Here is a 17,870-nt window from a genome sequence, read left to right on the forward strand (position 1 = left end):
GTTTGAATAAAACATCTCTTGTTTCTTGTTTTAACAAAGAAAGAGGAAATTTGCTGTATTAATTTCAACACTTTTTCCCTTCATTTTTCCACGGGAATACCCTTTTAGCCCACACGTTTCGCCCCAGTGTAGGTTTGCCTGGACTTTTTCAGGGCATTAAGGCTATATGGGAACTTCAAGAGGAAAAGACAAAGTTCTGAAGTTGTAAAATGTCAGTGCGGTCTGCAGTGCAAGGCCTGTGTGGTCTGTATTTGGTCCCTAATGCAGTCACAGAGATAAGGTGACCCCCAATATAACAAAACTGCATTCCACTTTTTAGGCAACACATCCAGGGTCCTAATTCCTCGCAGCCTTTGTGTAACACAAGCACCCACAGCGGGCTAGGGAGACCACTGCGAGAGCCTGCGATAGCATGACCACCTACTCGTGAAGGACGACTCACGCAAGAGTAATTCTAATGGTCTGCCTAGCAGCCAATCAAACAATTTGTAGCTATCGCTTTACTTGTTTGAATTGAGTAATAGTGTTTTTTTTTTTGTTTGGTAGTAAATCTACAGCGCATTTAACATGGTGTGGCATGCTGGAGGACTTTGTGGTTGATGCCGTATTCACATGTTGTAATAAACTTTGCATCTAGCCTTTAAAGAAAAGAAGGCGAGAAGTTCTAGAAAGGCATTGCTTCTGGGAGGACTGTTGAATGCTCTTCAGTCAGCATGCTTCCACTGGGAGTGCAGTCAGGAGCAATGGACAAAGGACGCCTCTCATGCCAACAGCAGGCCTCAGAAAGCGGCCCTGCTGCATTACCCAGGGCTGTATAATTCACTTGCACCCGCCTCCACGAGCCCCCAGCAGCCATTAAAGGTTGCTGGGGGCTGGCCCTGCAGAGCAGCTGCCACCTCTCATTAGCATGCACACACCTGCTCCCGGCGCCTTTTGTACGCCCGCAGCAGATGCCCAGATTTATCTTGGACATTTTCTTTCACTGGGTCTGGAGAATGCAAACTTGTTTGCTTGAAAAGTCTCCGGGCCCCCACCCCTTCCCAGCCTTTCTAAGCAGTGAATCCGTGCTGAGGTTGGCAAGGAAGCGAGAAAAACTCGAGTTTGGCGCAGTGCTCCCTCGGATTTGCCCGCCATTTCTCTTGTCGTCGCCCCCACCCCATCCTGGATCCAACTTGTAGGCCATGTTGACAAAACATCGACCCCAAGTTTGGAAAGTGCTGCTTTTGTGCACGGGCCAATTTATGTCCAGTTCACCGGAGTCCTCCATCTCAAACGTTTCAATATCCGTTCTTTGATCGTGTATTACATGCATTGAGTAACACTTCTATCAAAAGTGGGGCACATTAGGCAAGTTTTCATTTCATTACATACATAAGCCCATATATGGGTTGTGTGGGGTTACAAACACAAGTCTGGTGTTGTTACCCGAGTTGCATGAACATCGTGGACAGCTGGCAGAGATAGACATCTTACAAATGGACAAAGTACAGTTTCGAGGAGAGATCTGCGTCCTGACAGGCCCCTGCGGTGGGATATTTGGACTTACAAAAATCAGTGCTCAATTTTTCACTCTATAGAAGCTTGAGTCTAAGGAGTGTGTTCACTGTAAAGCGAGCCCACTTTCTTTACCCAGCAAAGAAAGTACAAAAGTCATTTTAACCTCCCTTCATCTAGGTAGGTGTGTCACCTGAGGTCAAGGCGTCGTTCAGCAGACAAAGGACCAGTGGGCGGGTTTATTTACAGGTGAGCGGAAAGAAAGTCTGATCCCTGGCCTGGTTCGGGGCAGGGATCAGACAGGCGAAGACCACACACAGGAATCTGATGAAGCCCTGGTCCAAATCTCCGAGTGATGCTTGTCCTAGTCAATCCTGGACAAAGATTTGTCTTTCCCCTTCCGTAAAGACCTGGGATTAGAGAAGCGCTCTTTGTGTCAGCGTAGAGCCAGTCTGTCAGTATCTGACATCACCTGCCTCGCTCAAGCTGCTGGTTCTATCTCAACCCCGCAGAAGGGCCCAAATGGCGGATTCTCACGTCTTACAGTATTGCGGGGCAGTACCAGGTCCTGACATCCCAAGAATGTCTTGTACGCCACAAGGACAAGAATATGACCACTGAAATGAAATTGAATTTTCTGAGGCTGAAAACTGCTAGCGGGGACGTGCTTGTTTTTATTGCGATAGCTGCATTGATAACCAGTGTAGCCTCTCAGAGAGCTTATTTTCAAGCACCCTGATAAGGGCGGTGGGTTTAGAGTGTGGAAGAAACAGCGCATTGCACTGAAAAGTCTTGATGCAAGAAGGGTTCTCGAAGGAAGTGTGCCAGGCAAGCGATGAGGGCCCAGATCTCCAGAGCCTCCGAACCCTGCCTGTTTTTTTTCCAATTAAGTGCTTATTATTAATTTAAACAATACATCGTTTTTAGAAGACCCATGATCCACGTTGATCAATGGTCCTCATTCACGGAGACATTTCGGCTCCCTGACATATGATTACTTGTTCTCATTTATGTAGGGTACAGTACTAGGCTATTCCCCCAATTATGTCTTCAATAGATGTTTGTTGATTTGCTGTGGGATACTGTCCGGCTACAAACATCCACACAAACCCTTTTTAATAGAAACAACAGCAACCAGGCCCCTTGCAATATTCAGATGAACCAATCCTAGCCATTAACAAGTACAAACAACAGCAACCAGGCACCTTTCTGTATTCAGATGAACCAATTCTAGACATTAACAAGTAGAAACAACAGCAACCAGGCACCTTTCTGTATTCAGATGAACCAATCCTAGCCATTAACAAGTACAAACAGCAACCAGGCACCTTTCTGTATTCAGATGAACCAATCCTAGCCATTAACAAGTAGAAACAACAGCAACCAGGCAGCTTTCTGTATTCTGATGAACCAATCCTAGCCATTAATAGGTAGAAACAACAGCAACCAGGCACCTTTCTGTATTCAGACGAACCAATCGTAGCCATTAACAGATAGAAACAACAGCAACCAGGCACCTTTCTGTATTCAGATGAACCAATCCTAGCCATTAACAAGTAGAAACAGCAACCAGGCACATTTCTGTATTCAGATGAACCAATCCTAGCCATTAACAAGGACAAACAACAGCAACCAGGCAACTTTCTGTATTCAGATGAAACAATCATAGCCATTAACAAGTACAAACAACAGCAGCCAGGCACCTTTCTGTATTCAGATGAACCAATCCTAGCCATTAACAAGTACAAACAACAGCAGCCAGGCACCTTTCTGTATTCAGATGAACCAATTCTAGCCATTAACAAGTAGAAACAACAGCAACCAGGCACCTTTCTGTATTCAGATGAACCAATCCTAGCCATTAACAAGTAGAAACAGCAACCAGGCACATTTCTGTATTCAGATGAACCAATCCTAGCCATTAACAAGGACAAACAACAGCAACCAGGCAACTTTCTGTATTCAGATGAAACAATCATAGCCATTAACAAGTACAAACAACAGCAGCCAGGCACCTTTCTGTATTCAGATGAACCAATCCTAGCCATTAACAAGTACAAACAACAGCAGCCAGGCACCTTTCTGTATTCAGATGAACCAATCCTAGCCATTAACAGGTAGAAACAACAGCAACCAGACACCTTTCTGTATTCAGATGAACCAATCCTAGCCATTAACAAGGACAAACAACAGCAACCAGGCACCTTTCTATATTCAGATGAACCAATCCTAGCCATTAACAGGTAGAAACAACAGCAACCAGGCACCTTTCTGTATTCAGATGAACCAATCCTAGCCATTAACAGGTAGAAACAACAGCAACCAGACACCTTTCTGTATTCAGATGAACCAATCCTAGCCATTAACAAGTACAAACAACAGCAACCAGGCACCTTTCTGTATTCAGATGAACCAATCCTAGCCATTAACAAGTACAAACAACAGCAACCAGGCACCTTTCTGTATTCAGATGAACCAATCCTAGCCATTAACAAGTACAAACAACAGCAACCAGGCACCTTTCTGTATTCAGATGAACCAATCCTAGCCATTAGTAACTTTGAAATATAAAATACTCGGTGTGAATTAGCTGCAATCGTGTCCTCTCAGAGTTGAGGTGCCCAGACACAGGCTGTCAGCCGTGTGTCTGTCCCCTGCCCTCCCTCACTCGGGGTCCATCTGTTGCTTGGTGCTGGCCTCTTGCAGTCTGTCTTCCTTTCCACTCCTCCGGGGCTCTGTGTGCTGAGAGCACCCCTCTTTGTTCTGTCAGTAAACAACCCAACCCAATGGGCAGTAATTCGTCTTCTTGCACTTGCTTTGTGCAAGTCCAGACCTTTGAGCTTTCGGGCAACAGATGGCGTGCCCTTGTGCCCCTTCCAAAAGGGCTCCTCGCCCCCTCGTAACAGCCCCGTGGTTGTGAGGGAAGCTGCGGGCATCCCACACACCTGCACTGCCCAGGAGGTGTGCTCATAACAGTGTCTATCTCTCTAAGATCTGCCACACATGACGCACAGCTATTCTGGGAAACTGCACAGGCGACACTGAGTGAAACTTCTGAAACTCATATTTTCCAGTTTGGCTGATTTTTGTTATTCTCCGAAGAGCCTTTGATCATAAAAAAGTACGTTCTAACAATGTTATCCTTATTTCAACGATCATGCATAACACAGAATAAAAGAATAGTAATCAGCCCGATGATGTTGAAGGAAAACCATAACTTGTTCGTAATATTGGCTTTCGGAGGCCACTTTGCAGAGGTTCATGCCACTGTTCCTGAGTACTAACAGTTGGACATGCTGTGAAGGGCTATGCGCCCTGTGTGCCTCTCATTGACGTTTCGTGCACATGGGGGTTTTATGGGTCTTCACCAGGGCCCCTTCATGGTTTTTGATGTAGTGCACACTTAGACAAGTGTAACTTTCTTGAGATTGTTGATGCTGTTGTTCTCCCGCCGGACCCTACATGCATGATCAGCCTCAGACACGTGTGTACTTCTTCTACAAACAAGTATCACACATGAGGATTTTTGCAGAGTCTGAATGCGGTTATAAATACCCTCCATTTGCTGTGTTCATGGCGTGTAAAATATGACTGTCCAATAGGAAAATACAGCGTCCCTGCCGTAGGCATTACTGGGTAACCCAGGTGTTGGCATGGGCTGCATATCTGTCTAACATAGGACCGCGGGGGTCTGGATCCAATCCAGATTTTCAAGATATTCATTAACTAGGTAAAGGAGTTCCATTCAAGTTGTTTGCAAATTAATCTCATGCAGATGCTCTAAAAATGTCGAACCTGTCCTCCCGGAACCTGTGTTGCCCACCCTGGGGGGCAGGCGCACAGCTCCTTCAACTTGAGGCAGGTGTAATTGTATGCATCCTCCAGCAGACCAATAGGCAGCGTTGGCCGAGTGCGCATGCGCGCCTTCAGCCACTGGAATGTGTCCACTCTCATTAGGGTGTCACAAAGTGAAACAGATCAGTTTCCCTCCCAAACATGGAAACTGCCACAGCTAATCTGGAATCTGCTGTGCAGTGTTTGCGCCGGGGTGGGAGGCTGGACGCTCATATTTATCTTGCCTGCTTGAGTGAATCTGTTCAGAGAAGGGGCAGAGAGCACTGGTCCCTGGAGGGTTTCTTTTCCGGTTCATCTGGCAGGCTGGGGGCAGGAGAAGACTCCCCTGAAAAGCTCTTTTAAGCTCCATGATTTACGGCTCTTGGGGGGTCAGTGGGAGATGCAGGAGGCAGGTAGGAACGTGCAGTGATGGTCCTTGTGAACCAGGGATTCCCATAGAACCGCTGGTCCACTTGGACGGAGGGGTCACGTTCTAAGGGCGGCGCTGATTGATTGCCCCCTCCCCAAAACAAAACCCATTCATTTGAGGATGGGAGTGGGGCGCTCTGTACAAGGAGGCAACACAGCGTCGTAGCTGTCAAAACACCCTTCCACCCCCCCTCACAAAGGAAACTTTCAAACAGCTCTGGTGTTTCATCCAGTCCAGCTGAGCATTCTGGGATTTCTATATTCCTACTTATATTGAGAAAACTGAACTACGAATCCCAGAATGCTTTGTGCTCGCTGCGTAACCCAGATGCGAGGGGCCAGTAGACAGGTAAGCAGTGTCTAGTAAGTTGATCATGCTGCGGGCAAGATAGCAATTACAGCTCTTGCAAACCCCACTTGTATGGGAACAAACACTACATATCTGCATCTTACATTTTGGGGAAGAGCCTGTACTGTGCTGTAAGCAAGGTTGTGTATAAGGGCGCCACTTGCCTTATAGACAGCAGATATGAAAAAATTGCCATGGAAGAAAACAGAAAAAAAATGTCACATCCCTTGGACAGCAAAGTCCTTGCACACTACCCTCCCCTGCTCCCTTTTTACCACATCTCCTCCTTGGGAGTAACTGATTCAGATTAAAAGGCCAGCTAGATGAACACACAAAGATCCCATTTGTTTCCTGTGATCGAACAATGTGTGATCCCTATGTAATCTTGATACTTTGGAATTCTAAGAAGACCTGCTTCGGTTGTCTGTTGTTTGTCCATGGATAACACATTTATTTATTTATAGGAGTCTTGTAAAGTGTTCTAAGTACATTTCCGGTTACTTCGATGAGCAGACTTGCTAGTAGCTCTGTTGTTTTTGTTGGAACACAATCACTAGAAGTGTGTGGAGAGGTCTTCATAGGCTGTTGAATGGATCTTTGATGGGTGGTGCTTGGTTTCTGGAAGTCTGTTGGAAGGATTTTAGCTGACTGTTGACTGGCCATTAGTGACTGCCGAGTGGGTATTGGAAAGGTTTTGGAACACTATTGGATGGGTGTTGGAAGTGTTTTAGAAGGCTATTTGATGGGTGTTGGAATGCTATTGGTTGAGTGCTGGATGGTTGTTGGATGGCTTTTGGAATGCTATTTGATGGGTGTTGGAAGGGATCTGAAATACTAATGTTTGGGTGCTGGATTGGTGTTGGTAGGGTTTTGGAAGGCTATTTGATGGGTGTTGGAAGGGTTTTAGAATGCTATTAGTTGGGTGCTGGGAGGGTTTGGGAAGGCTATTGGTTGGGTGCTGGAAGGGTTTTGGAATGCTATTGGTTAAGTGCAGGATGGGTGTTGGAAAGGTTTTGGAAGGCTATTGGTTGGGTGATGGAAGGGTGTTGAATGGCTGTTAGTTGGGTGTTGGATAAATGTTGTCTGGTTGTTTTAATAATGTTGGAATGTGGTTTGTTGGGGTTTGGATCGATGCTGGAAGGATATTATGGATTTTAGATTATCACTCCGAAAGAAGTCAATTATACTCGGGTACTTGAGAGGCCCAATAAATAGAAAAATAAAGACGTGAAGCAAATTGAAGTACAGTGCACTATTGTTCAAGACGCGAGATGAGATATGTGTTGCGTTGAAATCACCCAAACTGAATTTTTTGTTGCAGGTGTAGCAGCAGTGCATTTGTAGGCGAAAGGTGCCAATACTCCAACCCCTGCCTTAGCTCTCCATGTATGAACTCCGGAACGTGCCAAGTCGAGATCCGTGGAAACACGGTGGATTATAGCTGTATCTGCCGCTTGGGATACTCCGACAAGTTGTGCCTGACTCCCACGGATAATGTTTGCCTGAATAACCCTTGCCGAAATGGTGGGACGTGCGAACTGCTGTCTAGCCTCACCCAGCATAAGTGCAGATGTCCCCCGGGGTGGACAGGTAAAGTGGAAACTCAATGAACAGATGTCTGCGTCACACTGTACTTAATTTGTGTCTGTAGTTACCAGTGGGCACTTATTTCTGGGGATCAAGAGCTTTATCACATTCTACACTAATTTCCACACTGCCCCTGTCCCTTTTAATTTCCACTGTGGTTTATGGAAATAGAAAAAGGACAACCAATAAAGTTATCCTTTACTAGTTGTTGTATAGGCAGTCCTTCTATTTTATGTTGTTCTCACTCCTGACGGCATGCAATGCTGCTATCCAGGCAGGCCTAAAGTAGACCTGGGAGGGCATGGAGTTTGGTAAAGCCATCCTCCCTGGCCCATCTGACCTCTTCGCTCAGCCTTCTGAGCCTGGAAAAAGGTTTTGGGTACCAGTACATATTTTGTTATAAATGAAGCAAAGGTAATATACATTTAGGAAGGAAGAAACATTGGGTATCTGGAGCTAAATAATGTTTTCCTTTTCTTTGGCTCTTTAGGTGAAACTTGCCAGCAGGCAGATCCCTGTGCCTCGAACCCGTGCGGCAATGGGGGACAGTGCGTGCCTTTCGAAGCCCAGTATGTCTGCAAGTGCCCTCCAGCTTACCATGGACCCACCTGTAAACAAGACACCAATGAATGTAATTCTGTCCCATGTAAGAATGGAGGTACATGCGTGAACGAGGTGGGATCATACCAGTGCACCTGCAAACCGGAATACACGGGACGCAACTGCGAAAATTTCTACGTGCCTTGCTACCCCTCCCCGTGCCAGAATGGCGGAACCTGCCGACAGACAGGGGATACCACCTATGAATGCGCATGTCTTCCAGGTATGTGTTTTTTTTCCTCTGCCTTTTCTGTTGCTCCATGGAGCTTTGTGTTGTCACCTGTGTGATAAACCCCTGTACACGTTGAGAGAAATGCATAGTGGTGGGTAAATCATACTTCCCAGCATGCATCCTAACCAAATTGTGTGGTCCTGGACAAATTACTATATCTTCCTAGGCCAGTGGAATTTCATAGCAGTTGAAATTGAGAGCCCTTTGAAGCAGGTGAGCCCCAATATCAAATGCAAAATCATTTTATTTACCCATATCATATAGAAGGATTTCCAAGTTTGCACCTAAAATGCAAGATTGACATAACCCTATAATTGGAACATTCAATTTCCAAATCTGACTTCAAGCATACATGTATAGTTAGCTGTAGTTTCGGCAACTATCTAAAAACCTTTTAATTTGCTACAGGAGTTCTGCACCAGAGCCGTACCACTATTGGTGCACAGTACATACTTTCATGTTTTGTGTTTCTTGATCGTGGACATCCTTTCCGTGTGTCTTCTAGAAGCTTTTCGCAACATGGGCGGCCTGCAAACTAGTCTCTCTCCCCTTAGGAATGTTCTTAGAGATCTCACTTTAGGTGGAAAGCGGCCGCCAAGGACAGTGGTCTTCACATTCTTCAACGGAAGACAAAGGCGAGCAGTATAAAACAGAACCTTTTTTAGTATCTGAAAAACCCTAGAACTAGACGGAATGTTGGAAGTAGAATCTTGGAAAAGACTTGGCATGTTATATGTACCCAAGTGCTCAGTCTGTAAGCTGGTAGTGGATTTATTGGGACAAGCCGCTCTTGTCTGTTGTCATATAATAGATTTTTATGGGAAATTCCTTCCAGAGCCTGTTCATGACCTGATCTCTCCCAACCTACACACTCCAGAAGGACTTAGCAAGGCTCTTTTCCAATTCACAGTTACTATGCTCTGTTGGTAATTTGAATTTTGGCGCGCTCCATTTGGTCGGTTCTCTCTTGAAACTGCTATTATGCAGCACCAGCCCCAGCAAAGCATCTCACCTTCTTTGATGCCCTCACTTTAGGCTCTGTGCACATTCAGAGGACCACAGCTCGTTTCAAATTCCAAACATGGGGGAGCCAACCTTCCTTCAGAGAGAGGCAAAGGCACTATGCTACAGACTTCACAGTATCATGCGCATACCCCTGGGAGTGCTACAAAAAGAGAGTTACTAGTTTAGCTTCTGTGCCGATTCCTCCCAACCCGAGCTTGAACCTTAAACCATAAGTTGCAGCCAGTTTCTTTGTAGATGAATACACATGTGCGGACACTAAAGGGAAATTGCTAATGAGTTGAGGAGCTTTCTGAGAGCATCATTTGTGGCTAGAAAGAAAACTGAATTTGTTAATATTATATACATGTGTTTTTCTTGTATAGCCATATTCCAATAGGCGTTATTGACAAATAGGCCTGTGTCTAAGACCTGGTATTGGCCGGCTGTATCTCAGAAGAGCCTGTCTTGCTACCACTCGTGGTTCATCATACCAGCGTCACATTGGCGTGGGCGCTAGTGTCGGACACCCAGGGGTAACGTCTCTGTCGCGGATGCAAGCGTGGCGTCCATCCATACCACAGTGGTGAGACCACTCTACACGCCACGGCTTCTTAACAAGGGAACCGGCTGCTCACCTTCCAACTCTACAACATGCCGACCAATAAGTGAAAAGTTCAACAAGTTTTGAGGTGTTTTTTTTTTTTGATTGTAGATATTTTCGTGACAGGAAAGAAGATGGATTTCCTGTTCACGGCAGTACTTGACAAGCTTAACACATTTCATTGCTCTGAATTCTAAAAACAAATCAAACATAAGAGAAACAGTTTATTCCGTGAAGAAGACAACATCGAAAGGTTATGAGAGGACATTGTTGAGCAGATCACTTTTTATCTAATGACTGAATGCAGAATGGGCCAAGAGTAGTTAGATTCGTTTTGAATGATAATAATGCAGATTTTTTCCCCCGATCACATCCTCTTGCAAAGAAAACAGAAGGCTTGCTGAAGGAGGGCCATTAAACCCAATATCTTGTCAGCTGACAGCTGTTGGACTCTCTGGCCTGTAGAAGCCGCCCTACCTGAGACCTTTGTCTTCTCAGCCAGAGGAGCCTGGGGCCAGCCATGCTGTGATGTCATCGGTAGGCGTCACAGCCACCTCTTGACACTAGGGAGTAGTGCAGAGCTTGTAAAAGGAGCCCTGAGTTGTATGTTACAAAGAGAGCCAAAGAACGTAGAAGCAAAGTAAGCTCTTCATAGTTTATCTGGTGGCTCGTAAAAGATTTATAATTCCGTTTCAAAACATTTGAAGGTGCGACTGCTCCTAATTAATTTTTTGATAATATCCACTTTAAACATGCTTCTATTCTGCCAATCGTTTGTTTGCAAGTATCAACTTTCCCAACTGAACCCCTAGCGCAGCAGTACATTATTGTTTACCAACTGCCAGAAGTTGCAGTGGGTAGGGGCGGCCAGACCTAAAACCAGAATTTGTAGATGGCAAATTGTTGGAAGAAGTTAGCAGTTATGTCTGTGTCTCTTAAGTTGCCACACACATGCCCTTTTAGTGCATGCTTGTCTCTTTAGGCCACTTTTTAGACTCGTAGTATTTTGTAGCAAATATATGGGTTAAATACTTAGGGTTTTCCTCAACTGATTGTAGAGCTTTTATTCGTAGACGTTTAACTTGTAACTAAAATGCAAAATATAGGTTTTTCAAAACTAGAGAATGGATTTTAGGAAGAGGAAATGGTTTTCCCACAGTAAATGTCCAAATATCTCTAATTCCCCGTCAAAACCCACCTGTGCGTTTCACTTTCAAAAATCCATGTAGAAAAAAATGTGTAACTATGGGAATCGGACTAAGCTTAAAGAATCAATATGTTTGTATTTCTTTGATTAAAAAAGATATACTTCTTCAGTGCGTGCTGTAACGGTTGTTGTAGTAATCTCTAAATGAGGCAGACAGCGCCACCCAGTGGCAGACTGTCACAAGTGCCGGTGTTGATAATTGAGTGCCGGTGCCAGCACCGGAAACCACAGGCTTAAATTAAGCACTGGGTAATATGTAAGTTGTACTACTTATGGCAGTAGCGGCTCGCACAGGTAAGAGCGGTGGGCAGTGGGGTGGGGCGGGGTGGTAGAAGTCGACAGGTTAAGCAATAATAAATAAATAAAACCACTCACCTCGCCGCATCGCCCGTTTCATTCACCCGCCGTCTGTTCACTTCTACCCCCTACCAATCTTACCTGTGTTGGCAGCTACTGACTTGTGGCTGTAGTAGAAGTGGTAGTAGCAGTGGTTGCAGTGTTTTTTTAAAAGTGGTAGTAGTAGAAGTATTAGTGGTTGGAGTCGTAGTATTAGTTTTTGTAGCGTGGTAGAAACAGTGGTAGTAGTAGTGATTGTGGCTAGTGGTGGTAGCAGCTGTAGCATTAGTACTATTGCTGTGGTAGTTACAGTAGTAGTGGTCATAAAGTAATGCAGGTTGAAGTAGAGTTTGTGGTTACTTCAGTAGTACAGTGAAGATAAAAAAAGCTGGAAGTAGTGGTTACAGCACGCGCTGAAGAAGTATATATTTTTTAAACAAAGAAATACAAACATATTGATGCTTTAAGCTTAGTCCGAATCCCATGGTTGCACTTTTTTTCTGTGAGGGCCCGAAATAGCCCGCTTTGTCACTCTTTAGGAGTGGGAGGGGTAATAGTTGTGTTGTTACTATCGTTGGCAGCACAGCAGGGGCACTGTGTGGTGCAGGCTGCAGTAGCCTCCTGAAATCAGGCGCTGAATTACCCCCAGGGTCTCAGGCGCAGGACGCCGCGCTGATGATGGCTGGCGCATGTTTTCTGTGCTGCGTTGGGGGGTTGCAGCATTGGCAGAAAAGGGAAGCAGATTGTCGCTTAATTCAACGCTAGGCTCGCAAGCATTTCTGAAACAGGAAGTCAAGCTTTGCCTTTTGACTAGTCACGTTTCCTTCAAAGAAACCTTTGGAAGAAAATGGAGCAGTCGCTCCTTCTCTGGCCGGGCCCTACTGGGCTGTTTTCGATGCCGGGTCAGGGGGTTGCACATCGCTGCAGTGAGATTTCATGTCATAAGGTACACACCAGTAGACATGTCATCTGTGTCAGTAGTGAAGTGCTTAGAAGTCACTGCTAAAGTCGCGTATTGTAGCAAGTCTTATATTGTACTAGCCCTGTTGCCATGCAGCGGACATGACAAGATGGCGCTGCAAGTGACATGCTGGCTTGTAAAATATGTTGCGGTCTGAAGGTCACATGTCTGAATCCCAGCCAGGCCAACTCTTGTCGAGGTCAGGAAATTGGGCACCAAACATTGAGTAAAATTAACATCTGTTACTTGCAGTGCGCAGTGATGCGCCATATCTGTATATTAATCGAGCAGTGACGTAAGGCCACCAAACGTATCAGCCATTACATGTGTTCACAGGTGGCAGCACTGTAGAGGAGTCAGTCATTAACGTCTTAATTTGGAATGTAGAGTTGCGCATGTGCCACTTCCAAGCAGGCAGTCATTGGTGCCCGCCCCTATAAAAGTGCAGCAATGCACCTGCACACAGCTGTGGCCCTGCAGAGACAGGGAAGGAGTTAACAAGAATCCCGCGTTATCACTTTAACAGCATCCCAAATGGGGGCAGGAGGCTGGTGCAACCGAGTTGGGGAGACGAGCATGCACGTGGGCTCCAGACAGCCCTCTGTTGTACCCCCATCAGATCACCGAGCTGCCCCCTGGGTTCTTTCTCGTTTGAGAAGCTCTGAAAGAAGCCACCTGTATGCTGCACCGGCAGGACACACCTTCCCCAGCATGCCTGCCTTCACGGAGATACCTTTTATCAGTCTCTCGGTGTTTGGCTTGCAGTAAACGGCTGCCCTGTGTTTGCCTAAGAACATTTAATATCTTAATTTTTGTATCTGTGCCCCGGGTTTGTTTGCACAAAAAACATAAAAATCAGGTGTCGGCACTTCACTCAAACGGCCGCGAGTGAATATGTGATTTTGTGTTTGTTGTCTGTACACAGAGGCTGGAGTGTGCAGGCGCAGGCAGTTTGTAACTTTGGAAACAAAGGCTTAGTTTTGCCAGTAATTGTTGTATCAGTGGGGACTGACTGTTTTGGTAGCCTCCTTCCAGGTGCAATAACCGGGTCAGGTTACACCTGTTTGGGGGGTTGTTGTGCAAATGCAATCCATCTTTTTCGGCCTCCCTGGGCTCACTGCCCTGTTTTGAGTTGGCAACCAGGGAAAGGTCAAGTTAGAGGTTCGGTTGAGGAGAATCTGTTTACAGTAAATATGTCCAAATGGCCCACAGCAGAAAGGCGGCTCTTTCGGAATGTTCAGAAGCAACAAAGCAACCCCTTCACCCTGATTGGTCAGATCCGGAGATCAGACTCCGCCCTGCACTTTTCACACCTGGCAGAGACGAGTCGGGCCAAAGGCGGGCCCTTGGTCTAAACACTGCCGAGCCCCTGGCATAGTAAGGGGTCAAACTTCAGCGTCGATCTCTTACACGAGGCAGAAACGGGGCCTGGCAGAACTTTTTGTCATTTAAAAGCAGACATAGGCAGACCTGTGCTACTCATGAGCACCGACATGTGAGGTTTAACATGTTTCTCTACAGCCTACTTATTCTGTGTAAGCACTTATGTGACTTATATGGTTCGGATCTAGCCACTGAGCAGCGTGGACGTCATTCTCGAGTCGCTCGTAATGTTACGGTTCTGAAAGTATGTAATAGTTGTGAAAGTCTTAAAAATGGGGCTCGCTGTTTTTTGGGAGAGGAGTTGTACGTGGGCAAGGGGAGTACGTAAGTAGTTTAATTTTAGCGCCCAGTTCCAAAAGAAAGAGTGACAAGACACTCGTCCACAGAGAGCACCTAGGCGTCTCCTATGGGGTAGGAAGCGCTTTATAAATGCAACTGAGTGGAAAAGTCAAAAGAACAAAGCCCATGAGAAGAGGGCAGGGTTTCCAAGATTCATCGCTTAGAACGAAGCGCAGTTACCTGTGCTGCGTGGGCAGGTTAATCAGTAACAGGCCACAGGTGAGGCCTGCGGCATGGCCTCATTCAGTCTGGCGGCATCTTAAGTGGAAACCTCCCGTCTTTATCATCACTGCTCAAGCCAGAGTTGTAAAAATGAATAGGTAACCTGCCCCTGAGAGATCGAGCGGTGCCCGGTGTGTGCCAGTGGACGCCCGCACCTCCAGCGCAGCAGGGAGTCCATATAATACCTTCTAATCTGTGCACGCATGTCTGGTTAGCCATTACAACAACAGGTCCTGGTTTATTTTCCTGGGAAGGCGGCATTATTTTCAAAGACAGATCGGCGTATACAGGTCTGGGTCAGCAGCACGTGACCGTCTCTTGGCTCAGAAATCTTAATGAGTGACTCATTTGTTTGTAACACAGTGTCACGGAAAAGATACACTGTGCATGGATTTGAGCATGGGCAGCACCTTTTACAAAATCCTTAATCTGACGAATGTTGAAGGATCCTGTGTCTTCCATTCTTATGTCTGGGTTTTAAAGGCACATCTGAATAGGTTTTAGGTACGCTAGCCTCGTTCAACCATTTTGTCAGTCACATCTTGGCTCCGCCCAGTTGCGTATTCATATCTCAGCTAATGCTCTGGGCTGTTTTGTGTATCCTATCACCCTCTTGACATAGGACAAGCACCAGTTCCCTTAAACTATGTCCTGCGGGGAAGAGTAGAAGCAACATCTGATGCCATCTTGTGGCATCAGCTTCCTTGCCATTGATAACCAAGCCAAGGTTAACTTGAAACCTACAAAATACATGTTGCAGCACCAGTGTGGGCCCATAAAAGGCCCGATCCTGTGGAATAATGTTCTCTGCCCCCCTTCTGACGACCCTCTATGGCATGGGAAAGAGACAAAGTGAAAATGTAACCTCTTGTTTATTTATTTATTTATTCATTTATTTAAAGAGTTTTATATAGCGCTGGCTAGACCCGGCGGTATCACAGCGCTTTACATGAGGATCTTGCTTCGAGACTTTGGGTCGTGTTTGAAATCATCCAGCTAAACATTTGTCTTATCACAGGTTTCGATTCTCAGAACTGTGAGCTGAACATTGACGACTGCCCCGGTAACACCTGTCAGAACGGAGGGACCTGTGTCGATGGGGTGAACACATACAACTGCCAGTGCCCCCCCGAGTGGACAGGTAAGTCAGAGTTGTGCCACCTGTCTCCTACAAGGGACATCCATCTGTATTGTGTTACCCTTAATGCTTTATATAACAGAAGTGAAAGGGGACGTTCCACTGCAACCTTTTTAGGGACCTATTATTGTCCGCTACATAAAATCCCAGAAACATCCTCTCGTGGTTTTGTACCGGGTAAATTCTGTCACCTTTTTCCAACTTTAATAGCTAAAAGTGAACACTTTGCAGCCGCCATCTTTCTCCCTCTTTGAGGTTCACGGACATATTTCAGGTGGAGAAATAAGTTGTTGCATTTTCAACAAATTTACATGCTGTGTGAATCTTTTGCTTTTCCTTATCTAATATATCTCGTATACATCCTTTTTGTGGATGTGGACGTTGTCGTTAATGACAGATCCCGTCCATCAGACCGTCCAATTTCCTGGAATCAAATCTGATGAAAAATGTGAAAAAATACAAAAAATGTTCAATAATGAAAATTAAGGGATGAACTGTTTTGAAGGCATGATTTCCTAATCTGACTTCATTAATGTTTCTTTTTGTAAAAGTCTATCAGGAGGCCATGGTTTTGTTTGGTGGGATAAACATTTTTTGAAAATGGGCATTCTCGTCTATCGTTGCAGGGCAGTACTGTACGGAGGATGTTGACGAATGCCAGCTGATGCCAAATGCCTGCCAGAACGGGGGCACATGCCACAATTCCCATGGAGGATACAACTGTGTGTGCGTGAATGGTTGGGGTGGCGAGGACTGCAGTGACAACATTGACGATTGTGCCAACGCCGCCTGCCACAGTGGGGCCACCTGTCATGACAGAGTGGCATCTTTCTACTGCGAGTGCCCGCATGGACGAACAGGTCAGCTATCCGACATCTTTATCCACCTTAGAGGCGGGAGAGTGAGTTAATGCTCCATTGACTATTTTGTAATCGACAATGATGTGGGTCCATTACTTCTTCCAGACTCCGGCTCTCCCGGCCTTGTCCGTACCATTTTAAGCAATATTGTATCATTCCCTCACCCCTGGATTTGGTTCCAATGCTCCAATGCAGAGTACAGCGCTTCATTGCTTACCACCTAGATTTCCGCCATAGAAGTTCAAGTACTTGCAGACATGCATATTACAGAACATGGTAGTGTACAATCACAGCTTATTTCGAAACCAGTAAATACGCACAGTTATGGTATACATAGCAGAGCTAGAAGCCCATATGAGGTTGTTTTTGCCTGGAAATAATAGCCCAGAGTGGGATTTTCAGCATTTTTTAGAATAATGGATTCATGTTGGGCAGCTCATCCCAAAGCATAGATTCAAACCGTAGGACTCGCCTTCCACAATTAAATTCTATGACAAAAGGCTGGACTATCAGTAACTGTCTCCAAGAACTCATTGATAAAGCAACCGCGGGTGAATATTAGTGGGAATTTTACTTCTGGTGGCCGCCCACAGGATTCCTCAGGATTTCACATGCTTTTGCAACCCGGCGGACATAACACGGCAGATACCTCCTTTTTAGACTCTTTGCTATCAGTGAACAATCATATGGGGTTATAGTCAGTTTCAAACATCAAACTACCACCTCACTCAGTAACATACTTGTCATATGACGTCCACTGACCCAATGTCTGCTATGTTTCAAGGTTGTAAATGGGCATGTAGTATGGATGTATTGAGCAGTTGAAAGGGGCCACCCAGTCCTGCATACGTAACAGTGATCAACAGAAGGCGTTCTAGACTGTTGCTTTGTTTGGTGATGTCAGCAGAGGTTTTGAGACCTATTGTGACATCATTCGCTAGATGGTCTCTTTAAAGCACAGGCCTCAATCAGCCTCTTGCTGTCTTACAGAAACGAACGCTGGTCTAACACGTTTTCTACCAAGCACCCTTAATTACACATAAGGGGATTCCTAACAAGTGCTGCCACCTAACTTGACCCCTATGTTTTGACAGGGCTCCTCTGCCACCTCAACGACGCCTGCATCAGTAGCCCTTGCAATGAGGGTGCCAACTGCGATACGAACCCAGTGAATGGAAAGGCCATCTGTACCTGTCCTTCTGGCTACATGGGGCCGGCGTGCAATCAAGACGTCGACGAGTGCTCTCTTGGTAAACAGATATTTAGTGCATCTTCCAGTTTTTTTTGTAAATC

At 45.7% G+C, this 17,870-nt stretch overlaps 1 protein-coding gene across 2 annotated transcripts in view; it reads left to right on the forward strand.

Moving 5' to 3' along the window:
* Positions 1-17,870, forward strand: part of NOTCH1 (notch receptor 1) — a 136,873-nt gene that overhangs the window by 86,450 nt on the left and 32,553 nt on the right. For both annotated transcript variants that reach the window (XM_085612969.1, XM_085612960.1), the window contains exons 3-7: positions 7,428-7,696; positions 8,184-8,516; positions 15,598-15,720; positions 16,344-16,577; positions 17,672-17,827. In XM_085612969.1, the coding sequence (XP_085469095.1) occupies positions 7,428-7,696; positions 8,184-8,516; positions 15,598-15,720; positions 16,344-16,577; positions 17,672-17,827 (1,115 nt within the window). The remainder of the gene's footprint in view (positions 1-7,427; positions 7,697-8,183; positions 8,517-15,597; positions 15,721-16,343; positions 16,578-17,671; positions 17,828-17,870) is intronic.

This window comes from Triturus cristatus, chromosome 1_2, assembly GCF_964204655.1.
Source record: "Triturus cristatus chromosome 1_2, aTriCri1.1, whole genome shotgun sequence".
NCBI lineage: Eukaryota > Metazoa > Chordata > Amphibia > Caudata > Salamandridae > Triturus > Triturus cristatus.